Source organism: Embiotoca jacksoni, unplaced genomic scaffold (assembly GCF_022577435.1).
Source record: "Embiotoca jacksoni isolate LCO1_2020_lvr unplaced genomic scaffold, fEmbJac1.0.p SCAF_28, whole genome shotgun sequence".
NCBI lineage: Eukaryota > Metazoa > Chordata > Actinopteri > Embiotocidae > Embiotoca > Embiotoca jacksoni.
Genome location: NW_027185379.1, coordinates 5,012,168 through 5,029,566, shown reverse-complemented (window position 1 = coordinate 5,029,566; position 17,399 = coordinate 5,012,168). Strand labels below are relative to the sequence as shown.

The window sequence follows — 17,399 nt, the reverse complement described above, 5'->3', positions numbered from 1 at the left end:
CTGAACAGACACTTCCTGCGCGGCCACTCTGAGAAAACAGACTGTGGGGCATATGAGAAGTGAAATCTGTATAAGACATGCAAATCTGTAACTCTAACCCACAAACAGCAGGTAATTGTTTTTTGATACAAAAAAGAAGCATTTTGATCTACAACAGTCGTGTGTGTGTGTGTGTGTGTGTGTGTGTGTGTGTGTGTGTGTGTGTGTGTGTGTGTGTGTGTGTGAGCTTGTACACCTGGGTGTATAAGTGGCAGCATACATGCACGAACGTCACTGTCAACTGTAGAGGGTGTGCACCTCTAACCATAGACCACAGAAAACATACACTCTTTAAATACTACTGTGCCTACATACAGCTGGGTCCTCCGGCTCTCTTTCACTCATTGACACCATCATGGGATGCTCATGGCTATTGGTTTTGGGTCTTGTCCTAAGTGTTTCTCATTGCTTGGAAATTCTGGGTAAGTCTGCTGGGTTACAGGCCATCTCTGACTGTCAGCTGTTTATGGGTTTGTTTTACTGGACCTAAGGGTCTTGTTTAACCTGTGGCATTTACACTGAGCAGCGCTGCTGTGGTTCTGATTCGTCCAAATATGAATGCACACAGGCAATAGAGGCACATGCTGGATGCATCATGAGGCCACAAAATGACAACTGTTTCTGGAATATACTACTAATGACATGTTTGTACTGTCACTGTGGCAGGCAGTTCGTTATTATCGATTGGCTGTCACCTAAAACTGCAATAATTTCTTTACAGCCTTTTAAAACGAATATACGAGGGTTGTTATGTTTTTTTTTTTCTTTGTGTAAGGGGGGGGGGGGAACCCTCTACAGGCTACACTTATTTAGAGATCCTACCGTTTGGTTTAGTGCTGTCTGTGTTTCTGCAGAGTCACTGAGACTTCCAGCTGCAGATGAAAGCCTAACTGTGAGAAAGAGCTCTCTTTCCTGAAGTCATATTTGTTTACCACAGTTTCACTATTCTGTAGATGAAGACTTTCTGGGGAATTGTTGCTTTTCAGTGAGGGAAAAAAAGCCTCTGGGGCGTAGCAAATGTGATGCGATGGAGAATGCATGTGTTTTTTTGTTTTTTTTCTAGTTATTACTTAGTTTGTATCCTTAAGGTGTGCCTTCTCCATTCTTGGCTGACATTTATTTTGGCAATAACCTGCAAGGGCAAATGAATTATGAAGCCACTAGGCATAATTGGACTGATACAGCATATTTATTTCTCTCCCTTGCTGTCCTTTCCTCTTTGAAAGCTTTGGAGGCTCTCCACATTGTTTCCATTTACTGTGATGTATAGGAAGACAAACAGCATTTCGGTTTTAAGAGTGCTTGATGCAAACAGCTCAGTTCAGACTGCAGCAGCTGGCTGTATGCTCAGGTTGTACATGAAGTACTCCGGCTGCAACTCTTCATCAGTTACTCATCATGTATTTGAAGCTGAATGGAAGTTAGTGGCTACAACTGACTGATAAGAGCAAACTGTGTCCTGCAGTGCACTTTGATGAGGTCAGCAGAAGAAGCAAGAGTGAGGGGGACTTGGTATGCATTAGTCTGCACACTGTCCTCTGTGCAAGTGCTAAAACCTGTCAGCTTTTATACCCTCTCCTCTGAAACCTCTCCGAACTGGCTGATTTCTCAACAGTGAGGAGAGACGAGGTCGCTTCTGTCTAAGTTTGGATCTGTTTTCATTTCATTATCATAATGGAGTGATCTATTGAATATACACTGAGGGGACAACGTCACATTTATCAAGTGTCACTGCGTGCCACAAAGTCCAGTTTTTGCCTTCAGCCTTTAGAGTATTAAAGGGCAGCTACAACTTTAACTTTAACTTTTTTATGTGATATTTTGGCTTGCTTTGTAGCCTCACATTTAGCAGCCTGGCTCTGAGGATGTCAGTGTTGGTCCACCACTTAAATATCTCAACAACTATTGTAAAAATCGCCATGAAATCTGGTGCAGTTAATGATGGTGGCCAGAGGATCAATCGTAGGAATTATTTCCAAAACTGTTGGATAGATTGGTACAGAATTTGGTGCAGACATAAAAGTCTCCCACATAATATACCAAGATGATTTTGGTGAAATTGGAACCTTCCCTGTAACGCCACCATGAGTATTTCGTTCTGAGTAAAATGTTTCAACAATATTTGGATGAATTGCCTTACATGTTACAGGCAGCAGGACAATATTTCAATTACACTTTGAAGTGCCAAATGAAAAATGACAAATGTGACTTGGAGGGAAAAAACAACAACATAGCTTTAATCTTCTTGTATATGTTTTCATGTTTGACTACAGCCGGGTAGGAACGAGCAGTGGATCTGGTTAGCATGCTAACTTCTATAGATATCTCTACACACATGTCTTGTTATTTCTTTACATCCTATTGACATTTTAGTTAACTGTTTTGAATTTCTTATACTAAAGTTTTTACAGATTGCAACTTTTAAAATATAATATATGCACACAAGAATGACTTTCTATCTTTATTTTTTAATTATAACTTTGGGTAAAAACCTCAACCGACAACCAAACACCTGCAAAACAAGTGGGTTTTGCTAATATGCTAATGTTAGCATTTTTACACTAAATTAAGATAATAAAACATTTCCTCTAAAGCATCAACATGTTAGCGTTAAGCTTAACACACCACTAGTCTTGTGTCTATTGATTAGTCATTGGTAGGTTCTAATCAGGATACAATGACCTTATCACCACTGACCCAATGAGTTTTCCTCATCCATCACAGTTTCACTTAGCTAATCAAAGACACTAGGATGTGGGAAACTTCTTTCACAGGCACAACAATGGACATCTATCACCCTGCAGTCAAAACACCAACGATCACATTTTACCCCTCAAGGCATTTCTGCTTTGCTGGCGTTTGCAATTTCACGACCGTTGAGTCGAACTTCTGACCTTTCGTTATTATCGGACACTGTGTTTCAGGTCCGGACGGTGGCCCGATTATCGAGATCTCTCCCAACATCACAGCGGTCCTTGGGGAGGACGTGTACCTGAGCTGTATATATCTGGGCAACAGTGAAATCCAGAGCGCCAAGTGGAAACGCCAATTCAACTCTGAAAGTACAGCCAAGCGACTGGCAGGGTTTCAAAATGGAAAACCATTCAGCCGCGACAACTTTTCATACCCGGAGTCTCCCACCAACCTCACGGTTCAGATGAGGGTGGCCACTGTGGAAGTAGAGGGAAAGTACATCTGTGAGTTTGAATCACTGGATGACGATTTTCTTGCCAGTGTATTCATCACGGTTGTAGGTGAGCCAAGTCAAAAATGTGAATGTTCTTTTTTTATTCACTCTTCTCCGTGAGAAGAAATCTACTTTATTTTAATAGAAATGTTGCATCCAACACACCAAAAAAACGCTGTTTTAAAATAACCCAATTTCATGTTGGGTTATATTTTCTACCCAGATAAAAAAATGGTAAAATTAATACTTTGTCGGATTAAAGCTATCAAAAGGTTTGTTGAAAAATACAACGCAAATTCTGGGTTGTCAGTTACACTTAAAAAAAAATACTTACTGCATTGCAGTTGATTTCTAAATAACAAAAAAATACATCAATAAAGTTTTGAGATTATGAAACAAGCACATCGTGTCCCAGCTATTTTTTTATTACCTCAAGCAAACAATATCATCATAACATTCCAATACATTTCATTATAAAATGAATCCAATGCTATTAAAATATATTAAATCAATTTCATATGGATGTTACTCACACCAGACCTTCTCTTTGCAAGCAGTTGCATGTTGCATAACACACACCAGCAGCATTTATTATGTTTACTTGTTGTTTTACCCTCAGCTCGGCCTGATGTACAGATCCTGGTGAATGCAGAGACCATAAACGGCACCCACTACCAGTCTGTGTCGTGCTCTGCCGCCGGTGGCAGGCCCACGCCTCAGATCAGATGGTTGGTCAACGACCTTCCTCCTCCAGATTACCCCTTCACCGTTAACGTGAGTGACACTCCTCACTCGAACGGCACCTCCACCCTGATCAGCATCCTTCACTTCCCCACCCACCTGCAAGACGAGGACAGCGTGACCTGCGTGGTCCGACATCCGACCCTGCCAAACCTCAAGCGCACCACAGTGAGGGTGGAGACCTATGGTAAACTCACGTTCACAGCAGAGCCCTTTAGTGGTGTTGTGTTTGTATGTCTGTGTGTTGCCAGGAGGTGACATATTGTATTGCATTACCAGAAAGAGGTTTGCAGTGATGCATCATGACTCAGCATCTTACAACACAATAACTTTCTCCTGCTGATCTTTCACACCGGCTGTGCCTTCTTACTCCGCTCCACATACGCAGTGACAGACCATAAATCACATCGTACAGTGCAATGCGTTTTAGTGGGAATGCAGTCTTTTACTGAAGGCGAGCATAGGAAACGAAAAAGCTGCAACAACTCAGCAACATATTAATAATATTATAAGATAGTGTTGTATTCCCCCAGTTCAAAATGTACACATGTCCACCTGTTGACCTGGTGAAACCCCATTTTCCAATTTTACAGCTTTTAACTAAGATTATGATCGTTACATTGGCTAAAATAATCTTAAATAAAATGGAAGCATAAATCCGGCACACTCACTTTTTTTTATATCAAGTAAAAGCTGCTATAATATTCTATGACTATATGTCAATAACATACAGAGTTATGAGCTGACTCTGCAGTTCTTATGAGCTGCACTGAGCATTTTAGCATCTTTTCAGGTCGTTGTTTTGGTTTCTAAGCCTGTTTTATTCCCCTGCATTGTTTTTATTTATTTTGTTTTTTGTGAGCATTTGCAGCTAAAGAGTCATATCTTTCCCAGGACTAAACAGAGTTTAAGACACGGGTTTACTAGACCGAGATTGACCGTGCGGACAGACACACAACTCAAATGCAAATATTGTTCTGTAAAAAAAGCACATATAAACAGGCCACTTCCTGCTCACATGGACTTTAATAAGGTGAAAATATTTTATTATGCAGGCGGCAGGTTTAGAAAGAGTAAGAAAAATGTATGCATTTTTTGAGTGTAGCACAATTTACCCCCAGATGAAACTTCATGCATTTTAATTTGATGCATCTTAAAGTCAAGCAGAAAGCACAAAGCACATCCAGGCTGGCAAGAAACAGTTGGTTAAACAAACTCAAAACCCTGCACAGGCTTGGTTTTATTGTCACCTCTGCATCCTAGAAACTAACCCAGAAATGATCATATATTTAGGCTCTGGTTCTGCACATATATAGTAAAACAGGAGGCCGGAAGAAAGTAAAAACCGCTGTGGAGGGCATCATGATGCAGATTGATAGAACAATTTCCATTTGGTTATCTCAAAATGCCACCATAAGAAGATATATTTTCCTCGAAAACAAAACAAATCTGATATTTCTCTCCTACAATTGTTCCAGAAACGCCCACGAAGGGTTGAAGACTACTCGACTGTTGCCTTACTTCTTAAGAAGTACGATATTTTTGTGGCTAATTACTTAATTTCTTTGGCCTTTAAATCTACATTCCAGGCAGTGCAGAGCGTCCATAGCTCTTCATGGACACTGGGAAAGTTTATATGGCAGACTGTTTGGTAACAGTCCACTTAGCATGAGCCGGGCCAGCCAGCTCGTTTGTCCATTATACTTTTACACTCCACTGAAGTACTGCAGTTTAGGTAATTTTTGGACTGCAGTGGTTTAATCCTCACATAACTTTAGGTGTTAACAGATGGAGCTTTTAAAACCAAAGTCCGTTAACTCACTTTTAGTGTACGAACCCCTCTCAAACACCCGAGCTATTATGAGGTGTTAGTTGCTTCTCTTACTCATTAGGGATGTCTGGCGATTGCATGACACCACAACTTTTATGTATTTGATAATAGACTCTGATCTCGGCTGATTCCCAGTATTAAAGCATGTGGTTCTCCCAACTTTGGGTGGACAGCAGCTGGGCCAGACATCTGCTCTCAGCTGCAGCTCGGCCAACAGATGGGACAGGTGATAAGCTTAAGTCAGCACTCTCCAAAAACCCCAAAATGAAGCCCCTTGCGGCCTGTGTCTAGCTAACATCCAGCTCATCCGGCCCCAGCTTCCTATTTAACAAAAACACTCTGAACCTCCACTTGCTATCTGACTTTTTAATTTGCTGGAAAAAACATTAGACGCTGTGGAAGAATAACTCTTCTCACCTTTCTTCCTGCTCCCCAGTGAGGCCAATTGTGACCATTAAAGCAGAGATGGTACAAGAAGGAGGAAATGATTTCTGGGTGGTCTCTTGCATTTCATCTGGAGGGAGACCTGACGCTGACATCTCTTTGGCTTTGAACACGGCTGAAGAGCTGCAGAGAGAGAAGAACACGGACTCAGATGTGCAGAGAATCTCAGTCCATCTCCCTGCAATAGAGTATCAAGGTCACAGCGTCACCTGTGTGTTTGACCACCCCAAATTTAAACACAAGGAGTCACGAGTCACCACACTGCCGACTTTTTGTGAGTGCACCACTATTTCAGATTTGGAAAAACTGCAGATGCTCATGAAGTAAAAGTTGCAGGAAACAAAGACGTGTTTTTTTTCTTTATCTACAGATTTGTCTGGCGTTCAGCTGAACTCGGAGCTGGGAAGCACCAGTGATGAGTATGAAGCCGCTGAAGTTTTAGAGCTGCAGGAAGGACAGAGTGACGCTGTTATCAGCCTGGAGATCATAGGGAATGTACCACGTTACAGTCTTACCTGCAAAAAGTGAGAAAGATTCAGTGTTAAAGGCGCACTTCATCTATTTTCATCACTTCTGCTGAAACAATAATTCTTCTGATGCTGTAAAGGAGCTCAGGACAATATAAGAAACAAACCACAGAGAGCCTGTGTTAACAGTTGGCAATGTGAAATCTGACATGCCAGGCTGGGTAGAGTAAGAAAACATGTTATTGAGCTGCATTATGGGAAATGTAGGAGTCTTACCCATGCTAGCAAAGTCCAGTTATCGTAGGCTCAGGTGCTTGGATTATCTTTTTAATCTATCTTTCCTAAGAAAACTCACATTCCTAAAGTGCATTACATTTATTGAACACCCCTTTAGGACAGAAATGGGTCTCTGGTGGAAATTTCAGCATGCTGTTATGCAGAAAATCTTTCTTTAATGATGATTATTATATCTTTAATATCATAATTTATGTCTTCATATATGGTTGATTGTAGAGTTAACTGGTTTTGATTTTTGGGTGGTTTCTTTTTCTTGTGGAAACAATATAACTATACAGTACATATATGAAAATAACGACGGACTTTTTCAGAAAAATGTATCATTAATAGTACTTTAATTTTTTCTCATGCACATATTGACTGAAACAATCTACGTACGAGATTATGTAGAGGATGTGGTTCAACGCTTGGTGGCACAAAACCACAAGTGACAAACAGCAGGAACCAGATTTAGGCACATTTCCTGTTTAAAATGTTGATCTGTCTCAGATTATGCTACTTTTTAAATGTTTTCACCTGTAATATTTCCATATTTGGCAAATATTGAAACAGAAACATCTTTGTTTATTTTCCCTGCAGAGATGATGGGCCCTTGCCTGAGGGTGTGGAGCTGGTTGGCAAAAGCCTCACAGTTCAGGGTCCTTTGGAGCATCAGCACGCTGGTCTGTATGAATGCGTCTTCTTGTATCACCATCTTGAAGCAACGCTGCGGATCAATGTCACAGTTAAACCTCAAGTCATACAGCCTGGTAGGTAAAACTCTTTGCAGGTACTTGTAAAAACACTTCCAGGACTGACTCTACTTTAAATCTCTGCATCGTCTGACTGTAAAATATTCATGTCAAACTTCCTCTCAGTTCCTCCCACAATACGAGTTGATTTGCGGACGGAAGATGGACGCAGGGTGATCGAGTGCTTCGCAGCTGACGCCGTTCCTGCAGCCAACTTGTCCTGGCTTCTACCAGAGGGTGTGTCTGAGGACTTTTGGTTCAATTCCACTTCTCATAATGGAAGGCACTCCGTCAGGGGAGTTTTACTCCTCCCTGCTTGCTCGCCTCGGGAGCTCACTGCAGAGTGTGTGATAAATCACCCAGCGTTTAAGGAACCAGAGAACAGAAGCATAACCCTCCCTTTTTGCGGTATGTTCAACAAATCAACTAATGGATAAATTAGTCTGAGCAGCGGACATATTTGGCCATGGAAGCGCACCATACATTTGATCTTTTTCTCTAAAGAAAGCCCTCACTTCCTGTTATCTAACTTCTTTTTCCCACGCAGCTCGGCCTTACATCACCATCAACGCCAGCACCGAGTGGAAAGATGGTCACCAGTACACAAAGGTGGACTGCTCTGCAGACACTGCTTCTCCTGTAGCAGCTATTACCTGGCATGCTGGAAACAACGACAACAGCGTACGTTTTCTGACGGAGACCGAAGTCCAGGCCGATGGTTTGGTATCGGCCCGTAGCTCTGTCCACTTCCTGACCTCTCTGTATGCTGGGCAGAATCTGACATGCGTGGTGAAGCATTCGAGCCTGGAGGCACCAGAGAAAAGAACAATACACATTCCTGTGCACAGTACGCTAGTTCTTTCTTACAAATACAGTATTTCTTCCTGCGACACACACAGCCTCACATAGCCTCACACAGCTGCTCATCTCCATCCTGCCCCCCCCCCCCCCCCTCTCTTTTCTCTTTCAGAAGCCACTCTGCTGAGTGCGTCTGTGGTGCGACAGCGAGACTCTCCTCTCTGGCTGGCAGTGTGTGACTGCAGAGGGGAGTGTGTCGGGAAAAACCTTGCGTGGGTCCTTCCTGAAAATGCCAAAAGTCAATCGCCTCAGCAGTCAGAGTACGGAGGACACGTAGTGAAAACCAGGCTGACCTATCAGTTTCCTCTGGTCCTTCATGAGGGGCAGGACCTGACTTGTGTGTACCAGTTTGAACATGGGGTCACAGAGAAGAGGACCGTTCATATCCCCAAATACTGTGAGTGTAACAGAAACAATACTCATATGAACACCTGCTCACTTTGTAGATCTACACTGTAGAAACTCAAACCAATTCATTCAGAGATCCAAAGTTCATGTTTGATGGATGTTTCTGCAGACATCTCCTCTGTGAGACTCCTGAATGACTCGACTCCTCTGAAAAGCCGCTACAGTGCTCAACCTGTTGTATACAGAGTGTGTCTCCACGAGAATCATCACGACCAGAAAATACTTCTCCGAGTTGAAGGGAACGTGCCGGAGTACAACATCAACTGTCAAAGGTGTTCTATCATCTGTTATCTACACCTAGTCATGACCAGGAAGCCCTCTGTGAACATATTTTACTGCACAAAATGTAATGTTTCCAACCATTTAAAAGGTCCAGTGTGGAGGATTTTGTGCAATCTATTAGCAGAAATGGATTATATTATATTTTCTTTAGTGTATAATAGCCTGAACTAAGAATGGTTGCGTTTTTGTCACCTCAGAATGAACCTATCTACATAGGGAACGAGACAAACCAAATACTGGCTCTAGAGAGGGCCTTTCGCGTTTTACGGTAGTTTTTCAGCCATTGTAGATTTGAAGGGGAGAGGGGTTGGAAATACAATTTGATTTGAAATCATTTCCAGTCGTTGCATGCTAATGGTTGCCGACCATCGCCGCCACTGTTAGAACTACATTTCCACAAAAATTCTCGACTGCAACGTCTGTGCCTTTCGCCACCTCTACTGGTCACTGATTGGTCCGCCCTTCAGAGCTGCTGAACAAACCTTCATGCGAACTGGGTTCCCAGACTATATTCGCAGCAAAGACTAAAGCTGTGACCAACGCAGGTGTAGTTAGGCTTGCCACAACTATCCGTCTCTGTCCATATGTACAAAAAAATGGGCTAAATTCTTGCTAATTAACACAGTATATTCCACTTGTTTAACCTGTACAAAACAGAAACTGTACAAGTTTTTATATTGGGTTAAATGTGGAACTATTTCTTGGCTGGGTGTTTTACCTCTCCTCCTGTTTTCAGGCTTTATGCTTAAGATAACCACTACTAGCTATGCTAATTGCCTGCAGGCTGTCGTTTTTCTACAGTTTTCCTCGGCAATGAAGGAAAATTGTAAATTTTTTTACTTTAAAGACAAATTCAGTTCAAAGTCACTTGTGTTTCAGGAGTGACGGCTCATTTGTCCAAATGGAAGGGGCCGCCATGATCTTCCAATTAGAGCTCACAAAGCACGATGAAGGCCAGTACACCTGTCGGGCGTCTTTCTATCACCACACAGCCACGGTCAACATTCAAGTGGAGGTCATGATGGAGGGACAGCTGTTTGGTAAGTGCCCACCATGTTGTGTTTCTCATTCAGAGAGACAAGTTTACTCAATATGGTCTGATCATATCCACATGCTGAGCTGTGTTCACAGTTTTAATATAAGGTTTGTTGATCTGATAGCTGTGGCTTTCTGTGCTGCTTGCATATGTGTGTTGCAGCTCTGGCAACCATAATCTGCATCTCTACAGCCTCGGCCATCGCTCTCATCCTCGTCATCACCCTCTGCATGTGCTGGTGAGTTAAACGCTTCCACAGATTACAGGTTTCATCTCGGCACATGATGTGCTGACGGGCAAATGAGGGCAACGCTGCCAACGTCGTACAACACCAGACAAACAGGATGTGTGGATCGCTAACCCGACTCACCAAAACCAGCAGTATCGCAAAGTTATTCACAAACAGGAAGTTATGTGGTTGAAGTAGACAGGTGCCTCTACCACAGCAGCCATGCTTCTAGACAGGTACAACTTTGTTTGTCAAAAACATATTTATTTTCCAGTTTCCTGCTCTGGCTCTGAGCAGTGTTCATTCGGGCAGTTTCTGCAGCCGACTGCTCTCAGCTTGCTCACTCTCATCACTGCCATATTGCAAAAGTGCAGTTTAAAGGTCGAGAAAATCCACATGCTGTGAGGTTATTGGTGTCATGAAATTCTAGCAGCCATTCATCAGTTAAAAAATAAATACAAATCCAGGAATTTATCTCTTGATCCTGATGCTGCTGGAAAGAATTGAGTGAGTCACGTCTTTTACAACTGATGTGGGATATGTCCCAATCGGAGGACTGTTTATGGTTTCTGCCTGCAGAAGTTTCCACATTTTCCTATTCACTGCCAAGTGTTCTTAAGAATGTTTGTCAGGATCCAGTCAGGTCTAAGTGTGAATAAATCAGAGTGGTTTTACAGGTTATTTGAATACACCTGCTCCTCTGGCTGAACCACTTGGTCAAGGTCCTGTCCTGTTACCCCTTACTCTAGTGGGAGGGTCCTTTCAAGCTAATTTGGGAAGGTCAGACTCCCACTGAGCAACAAGAAAACATGACTCCCCGAGAGGAAAGCTATTCTGGGACTCCCATACACCCCCCCTCTTCACCCTCCCCTCCAGTGATGGGGACACTTTTGGACAGCAGCGGGTCATCACTGGGTTGATGAGGTCGTAATGTACAAAGTGAACAGGTCCTTCTGACAGCAGAGATCAATGATGAGAACTCAGGTCACCTCTCGTATCCATTTATATTCCTGTCGCGTATCGTGCATTCATTCACTAGCGCAACTTGACCATTTGATTAACTCTGCGTTTGTGTCACAGTACCATCTAGTGGTGACGCTCGGCGCTGCAATCCCCTCAGAAATAATTCAGAACTTAATTATTAAAATTATTAATACAACCTGTATTTGTTTTACAGCAAACAAAACAGCAGGACACAACACAAGGTACCTTTGATTGTCGATTTACAATTTTCCTTTAGAAAGTTTTGTGTTTATAAATTTTGTTTTTCATCTCATTTTCTCTGTTTTAATATGCGATTACAAACTAACCGCTTCTTTCCCTTATTGTCCTGTCCTCTGTGTCTTTGCTGCTCGCGCTCTATTATTCAGAAGCACGAGTCTCTCTCGGCCTTGACGACCCTGATGCAGGAGCCCGGCTCTCCAGAGGTGAAGAAGCCAGTGGTGACAGAAAAGGACAGTAAGGAGCTCGCCAAGCTGATCAGTTACTCCATAGTCATTGATGTCAAGAGTACAGTGTGAGGATTAAGGCGATTTGTAGAGCGTTGTGTGTCTTATCACATTGAGTTTACATTATGCAAAAGTTACATCAAGGCTTGCAAAAACTGCATTGTTGGTATTTTTATGACTGTTGCATTTAAAGTGAAGCTGTGCACTGAAACATGGAAGCTTTTATACAGATTGGCATTAATACGATAGCACAAGATTTGCACTTTTTTTTTTACCTTACTTGAATTTTGCATTTTGCTTTCCGAGTGTATTTTCTGTGATTTTCTTAAAAATATTTGTCAATAAAGTCATTTAAATGTCATTTTCCTCCAGTTTTCCATTTTGTTCCAATGACTGCCGGGCTTACCTTTGACTTTACCCGCCAACTGCCCTTGTTGTATCTTTGGTCAGCTAAATTAGTGAGGACCTGCTGTCACGATAGGAGCAATGCTATAAATAAATTCTCAAACAATATACAGTATGGTCCAGAGGTAGACAGATGGACCTCTGGCTCATCTGCCTTCATTGGACTGCAGCATTGTTACACCCTCTTGTGGCGAAGGATCATGCTTGCAACTGGATGCAGGAGGTTTTTTGAGTTTTACCTTTTAAAATTTCTACCATATAGCTGCTTTAAAGCTTCTTGTTACTGGATATAAATGGATGCACATGCTCCTGAAATTGTTTAACGTACACACACCACTTGTTTTAAAAAGGTTTATATTTTCTATTTTATTTTCCAAATTCACATTGTTGCATTTACATCTTTTCTTATAAGACTGCCAACATCAGCAGCTGTATATGTAGGTGATAAAGAAACCTGCGTTTATCTGGATGGTGATGGTACATAATCACAGATCAGTGTATTACATGAAAAAAATAAGTCACCTGTGTTGAAATCTGAACAAACAGCAGGATCAAAATAAAATGAGACATATGAATAAAACTTTACAAATCTGTACTGCTTTAAAAAAAAACAAAAAAAAACAGTAAATCCAAGAAGCACAGTCCTTTGATGCACACATACGTCTTCATCTTTTCTTGTACATGCAGGGCTTCAACTGCAGTCCAAATTTCTTTACGTTTTCTGGAGCGTTTTTCGTCTTCACAAATTCAAAGGAGTAGAAATGAGTGTTTTCTGTATCCTGAAGAAAAAAAAACAGAGACATAACAACAGTCATTCTCACAGGCTCGCTGCAATAACTCAGCTGCTCGGCATCAAGTGGTCAAAGGTTTGTTCAGACTGAACTGTTTATATGTCCATCTACCTTCAATCGTCTCTTTGTTGTAAACTGGTCTACTGAATATTCTTTTTTGCCAACATCACCACAAGCTATAAATTATAGAAGATGCTGCCGCCAGCTACCGACCACCACTTGGGGCCAAAAAGAAAAAGATATGATCTGTACTTGTATTGGCAGTAAACATTGTTGTATATGTGTGGCAGTTTCATCAGATTGTGTTGCACTTTTGTTTGTGTTTACGCTGCAGAAAATCCTTCATTTTTTTTAGTATGAGCGTACCGTGTCATTTTAAATTAATGCATTTACAAACATGATTAATATTTAAAAAGCTCCTGCAAATGTGCTCACTGGAGTCGTCATGTTTGTTGCCTCACCTTGGACACGATCTTGAATCCCAGATTTGCCAGTGCAGTGATGAAGTTCCGCACGTTGTCGAACCTACTCGCCACTTCTGCTACTTTAAGGACCCCGCTTCAAGAAATATGCAAAACAATTAGACATACGCTGCGTGTGCCAAAATGTAACATTCATATTCTGGCTCAGCGTCACATCCTTTACCTCGTTTTTAAGACTCGATTGGCCTCGGCTAAAAAATCAGCCAGGTTGGTCCCCATGAGAGAAAGACAAAACACAGCGATGTTCACTGACGCGTCTTTAAGAGGCACCTGCTCGGACGGAGAGTGTGTTTAATTTTCTGACAGTGACAATCGGAGAATGTGCGGTAGTTACTGGAGGAGGCACTCACGTTGGCCATGTCGCAGACGGTGACCAGCTCGCAGGCCGCTGCCAGGTCGAAGCTGTGCACTTTGTTCTTCACACTGCGCGCTATTTTGCAGTCGCCACAACCGAAGTCTGCGACCACGAGAGAGGAAGGTCTGAAATGCACAGAAGTTATAATTAGAAGAGTGAACAGCAATGCCGACTGAAGGTTCACGGAACAACAAACGGACAACAAGTTGTTCCTCTGCTCGCGAACTGCTGACGTTAACGAGGCCGCCTTCTCGCGGCGGCATCGATCGAACACCGACTGCAGCGTTATCTGCTGCGTCAGCAAGTCCTCAGCAGACTCATGGCATGTTTACCGTCCCCAGCAGATAGATGACGTCAACGGGGGATTGGGACCCACAGCTCAACAACCTGAAGTTGTGTGTCAAACTCACATCGGTGTAACGATGCATTTTATCCAACTGTATTCGTCTGAATTCAGGGCACCTGGTGAATCAAATGATTCAACACACTTTCTGCTCAAAGTCTGTTGAATCATTTAGACGTTGATCTGAGATGATTCAGAATCTCCCGTCTTATTATTATTATTATTATTATTATTATTATTATTATTATTATTAAGTATTCTGAATATGAAACATAAAGGGACTCTCAGTTATGACTGACTGTTTTTGTTGTGATGAAAAGTTATAAAAATCACATTTGAGTTTAACAGAGAACTTAGAGACTTAATAGACAAACTAGGAGATAAAATCCCAATCAGAAAGAAGCGTGTCAAAGATTTTTTTTTTAAGTAGGAGACATTCAAATCCTGAAGCTTCAAATCTGATGTGTAACGAAACAGTTTAAGCTCAGAGATCTGTTTTTAATTTGCTTTCTGGCGCTTTTATCTGAATCTCAGAGTCTTCTTCATCTGTCATCACATGAACTGACGTATCAGAGCTGTCGTTTAGAGGTTGGAGTCGTTACCATGTCGGTCATGCGAGGTCATCTGAGCCCGTTACCAGCGTAAAAGAAAACACGGGCTTCATTTAAAAACCCTAGACGGCTGGTAAGTGGATATTTGAGCGTAGATCATTTAGTTACATGTTATTCCCAAATGTATTTCAATGCTGAAGTCGCAAATCTTTGTTTGGTTTCATGAACTGAGATCGTGGTTCCTACCAAAGAAACTGAAGAAATCTATTACAACATCAATGAAGGGTTTCTCACTTTTGCTGGATGTACGAGATGATGGCGTCCACCGGGTTTGCGGGCCACCTCTGAACCTGCGCCGTGTATCCTTTGTGGTAGACCCAGAAGGCCTGCGGGTCCTGCTTGAACATCCGCTTCGCCTCGCCGCTGGAGGTGCTGTACAAAACTTCGTTAATGTAGCGGAAACGAGCCGCCTCCAGCCGCTGCTCCATGCGGGACCTGAAGGAGGTGCAGTCTTGTTTCGCTTCTTCCTCTGGCGCCGCCGGCTCGTCTTGCTGCTCTGCGGGACTCTGGTGTCGCTCCGTTTCCAGGCTGTGGAGAATCTGACGCAGCTTCTGTCTCTTCAGACTCTGCTCTTTGCTCAGCTCGGCTTTTGGTGGTTTGGCGGAGAGCCGCTGCTGATCCTCTGTGATCTCCTCTCCCGAGTCACCTGCTTTCTGTTTTGATCCGTCAGCAGAAGATTCAGATGCACTTTTGTCAGCTTTGCCGCACTTTGTTATTTTTCCTTTTTCAATCGGTGGCTTTTCCTCCGTTTTTTTCCTTTTCTGTGGCTCTTTCTTCTTCTGCGTTGCTGGGCGACCGTTTCTTTCCCTGTTGTTGTTGCTGCATGAATCCGTTTTGACTTCCTCCTTTGGCTCCTGTGTATCTGCAGACTTTGCTTTGTTTACTTCCTCCTCAGGCTCATTCTGGCGGTATTTATTTTTACATTTCCTCTTGTTCTTCATTTTGTTCTTCCACTGTTGCCTGCTTATGTTCTCTGAGTTCTGTGGTTTGTTTACATCGGTTACGTCTTTATCCTCAGTGCCGCCTGCAGACGTGCTGTCAGCCTTTCGGGCCCCTTTGGAAAGAGACAGAGTGGTTTTGGTCATTTCAGAGATTCAAACACTTCTGCACATGTAAGCCAGTTAATTACTCACCAAATTGGAAATCTCTTTTCTTCATCTTTGGTTTAGGTTTGTCCTCCTGGACAGTCTCACCCGTGTCTCCATTCTCCTGCTGCTCCTCTGATGTCTCTGCACGTCTCCTCTTCTTCCGTCTCTTCTTCTTCTTCTTCTTACTGGGTGATGGAGCTGCTTCTGTCTCCGTGTCGCTGTCCTGCTGCGGGTTGTCGCTCTTCCACTCTGGGACTGATCCCAGTGTCTCCAGGGTGCGCAGCAGGCTCTTTTTACCAACAACCTTGGCCTGATCGGGGGATAAAATCAGTATAAATAATTTGTCCTTCCATAAAAACAGTGCAGACCACTGTGATATAGTGAGACCGCATTAACTTAAGCAGTAGACTGTCCAATATTTATGCTCTGCAAGAAGGTTTTTTTTTTTGTTTTTTTGTGCGGGATAGGAAGAGGGAACTTTTACTTTGTTGCTGTGATATACCAAAAAAAAAAAAAAAATCCTCATGTGCACAGGAGAGGAGAAACTCTCACGTACCTTGACATTTGTGCTGCTGTTGGCCTTCTGGCTGCCTTGGAGGACAGTTTTAGTCAAGATTTGAGCGTCTCGTTCGTCATTCCAGTCTTCATCCTCATTAAACATGTTTTGGTTTTTTTTTTCCCCCCCGAGCGCTACAAGAAAGTAAACACACATGTAAACCCTTCTCGGCGATGAGGGCCACCCACTTCTTCTACCATCAAAGAGCTGCTACCACAAAATGCTCACCAGGTCGTAGCTGAGGCACCAAAACGAGTTGATTCACGTGTCGAGCAAGCGGCTTGTTCCGGTGTTTGAATGGAATTACTTTTCTTTAATGGACATTTAACTACATTCAATAGTGGCAGAAATGTCCTCTCCAAAAGCAAGAGCCACGTTGGTTTGTGACATGCGCGTCGAGGAAGCAAAACAGAACTACAGGCGCAGGGCAATGACGTAGGCACACCCGAGATGTCTGGGAAATGTAGGCTTTTGTGATTTTGTTGTGTTTCTATGTTTGCACATATTCGCTTTTATTTTACCAGTCCAAAGACGCTTCATGTCAAATTACCAAAACGCTAATACGATAGAAACTGCGTGGTGTTTCAGGGTGGCTATACCTGAAGGACACGCACATACACCCTAGGGTAAACCTAAATCTAAGCTGATGACCAAAGTGCTATATTTAAAGTACACAAATGTATAATTCTTCCCGGGATCCCAGATCTGCTGCAACACATGAGAAATGGGCAGTTTTTTTTTTTCCCAACAGGAAGGCACTTAAGAGGAAA

At 42.6% G+C, this 17,399-nt stretch overlaps 2 protein-coding genes across 3 annotated transcripts; one reads left to right on the top strand and one right to left on the bottom strand.

Moving 5' to 3' along the window:
* Positions 1 to 384: 384 nt before the first annotated feature.
* On the top strand, positions 385 to 12,359 carry LOC138205471 (uncharacterized). The gene is made up of 14 exons (XM_069161502.1): positions 385 to 461; positions 2,964 to 3,293; positions 3,846 to 4,154; positions 6,235 to 6,516; positions 6,613 to 6,766; positions 7,586 to 7,755; positions 7,864 to 8,145; positions 8,285 to 8,584; positions 8,708 to 8,992; positions 9,113 to 9,275; positions 10,165 to 10,325; positions 10,484 to 10,559; positions 11,728 to 11,755; positions 11,921 to 12,359. Exons 1-14 carry the CDS (start codon positions 395 to 397, stop codon positions 12,068 to 12,070), a joined length of 2,757 nt encoding a protein of 918 aa, XP_069017603.1. The 5' UTR covers positions 385 to 394; the 3' UTR covers positions 12,071 to 12,359.
* Positions 12,360 to 12,759: 400 nt separating this feature from the next.
* rrp8 (ribosomal RNA processing 8) lies at positions 12,760 to 17,083 on the bottom strand. 2 transcript variants are annotated; one of them, XM_069161302.1, is made up of 8 exons: positions 16,858 to 17,083; positions 16,630 to 16,763; positions 16,119 to 16,383; positions 15,220 to 16,039; positions 14,027 to 14,156; positions 13,840 to 13,946; positions 13,656 to 13,752; positions 12,760 to 13,182 (listed from the first exon to the last, which is right to left on the bottom strand). In XM_069161302.1, the coding sequence occupies exons 2-8, from the start codon at positions 16,732 to 16,734 to the stop codon at positions 13,069 to 13,071; spliced, it is 1,638 nt and encodes a 545-aa protein (XP_069017403.1). In that variant the 5' UTR covers positions 16,735 to 16,763; positions 16,858 to 17,083; the 3' UTR covers positions 12,760 to 13,068. The 2 variants fall into 2 exon arrangements, with proteins under 2 accessions (XP_069017403.1, XP_069017404.1); XM_069161303.1 differs by lacking the exon at positions 12,760 to 13,182 and having other exon boundaries at positions 13,664 to 13,752; positions 13,840 to 13,867.
* Between the last annotated feature and the right edge of the window lie 316 nt (positions 17,084 to 17,399).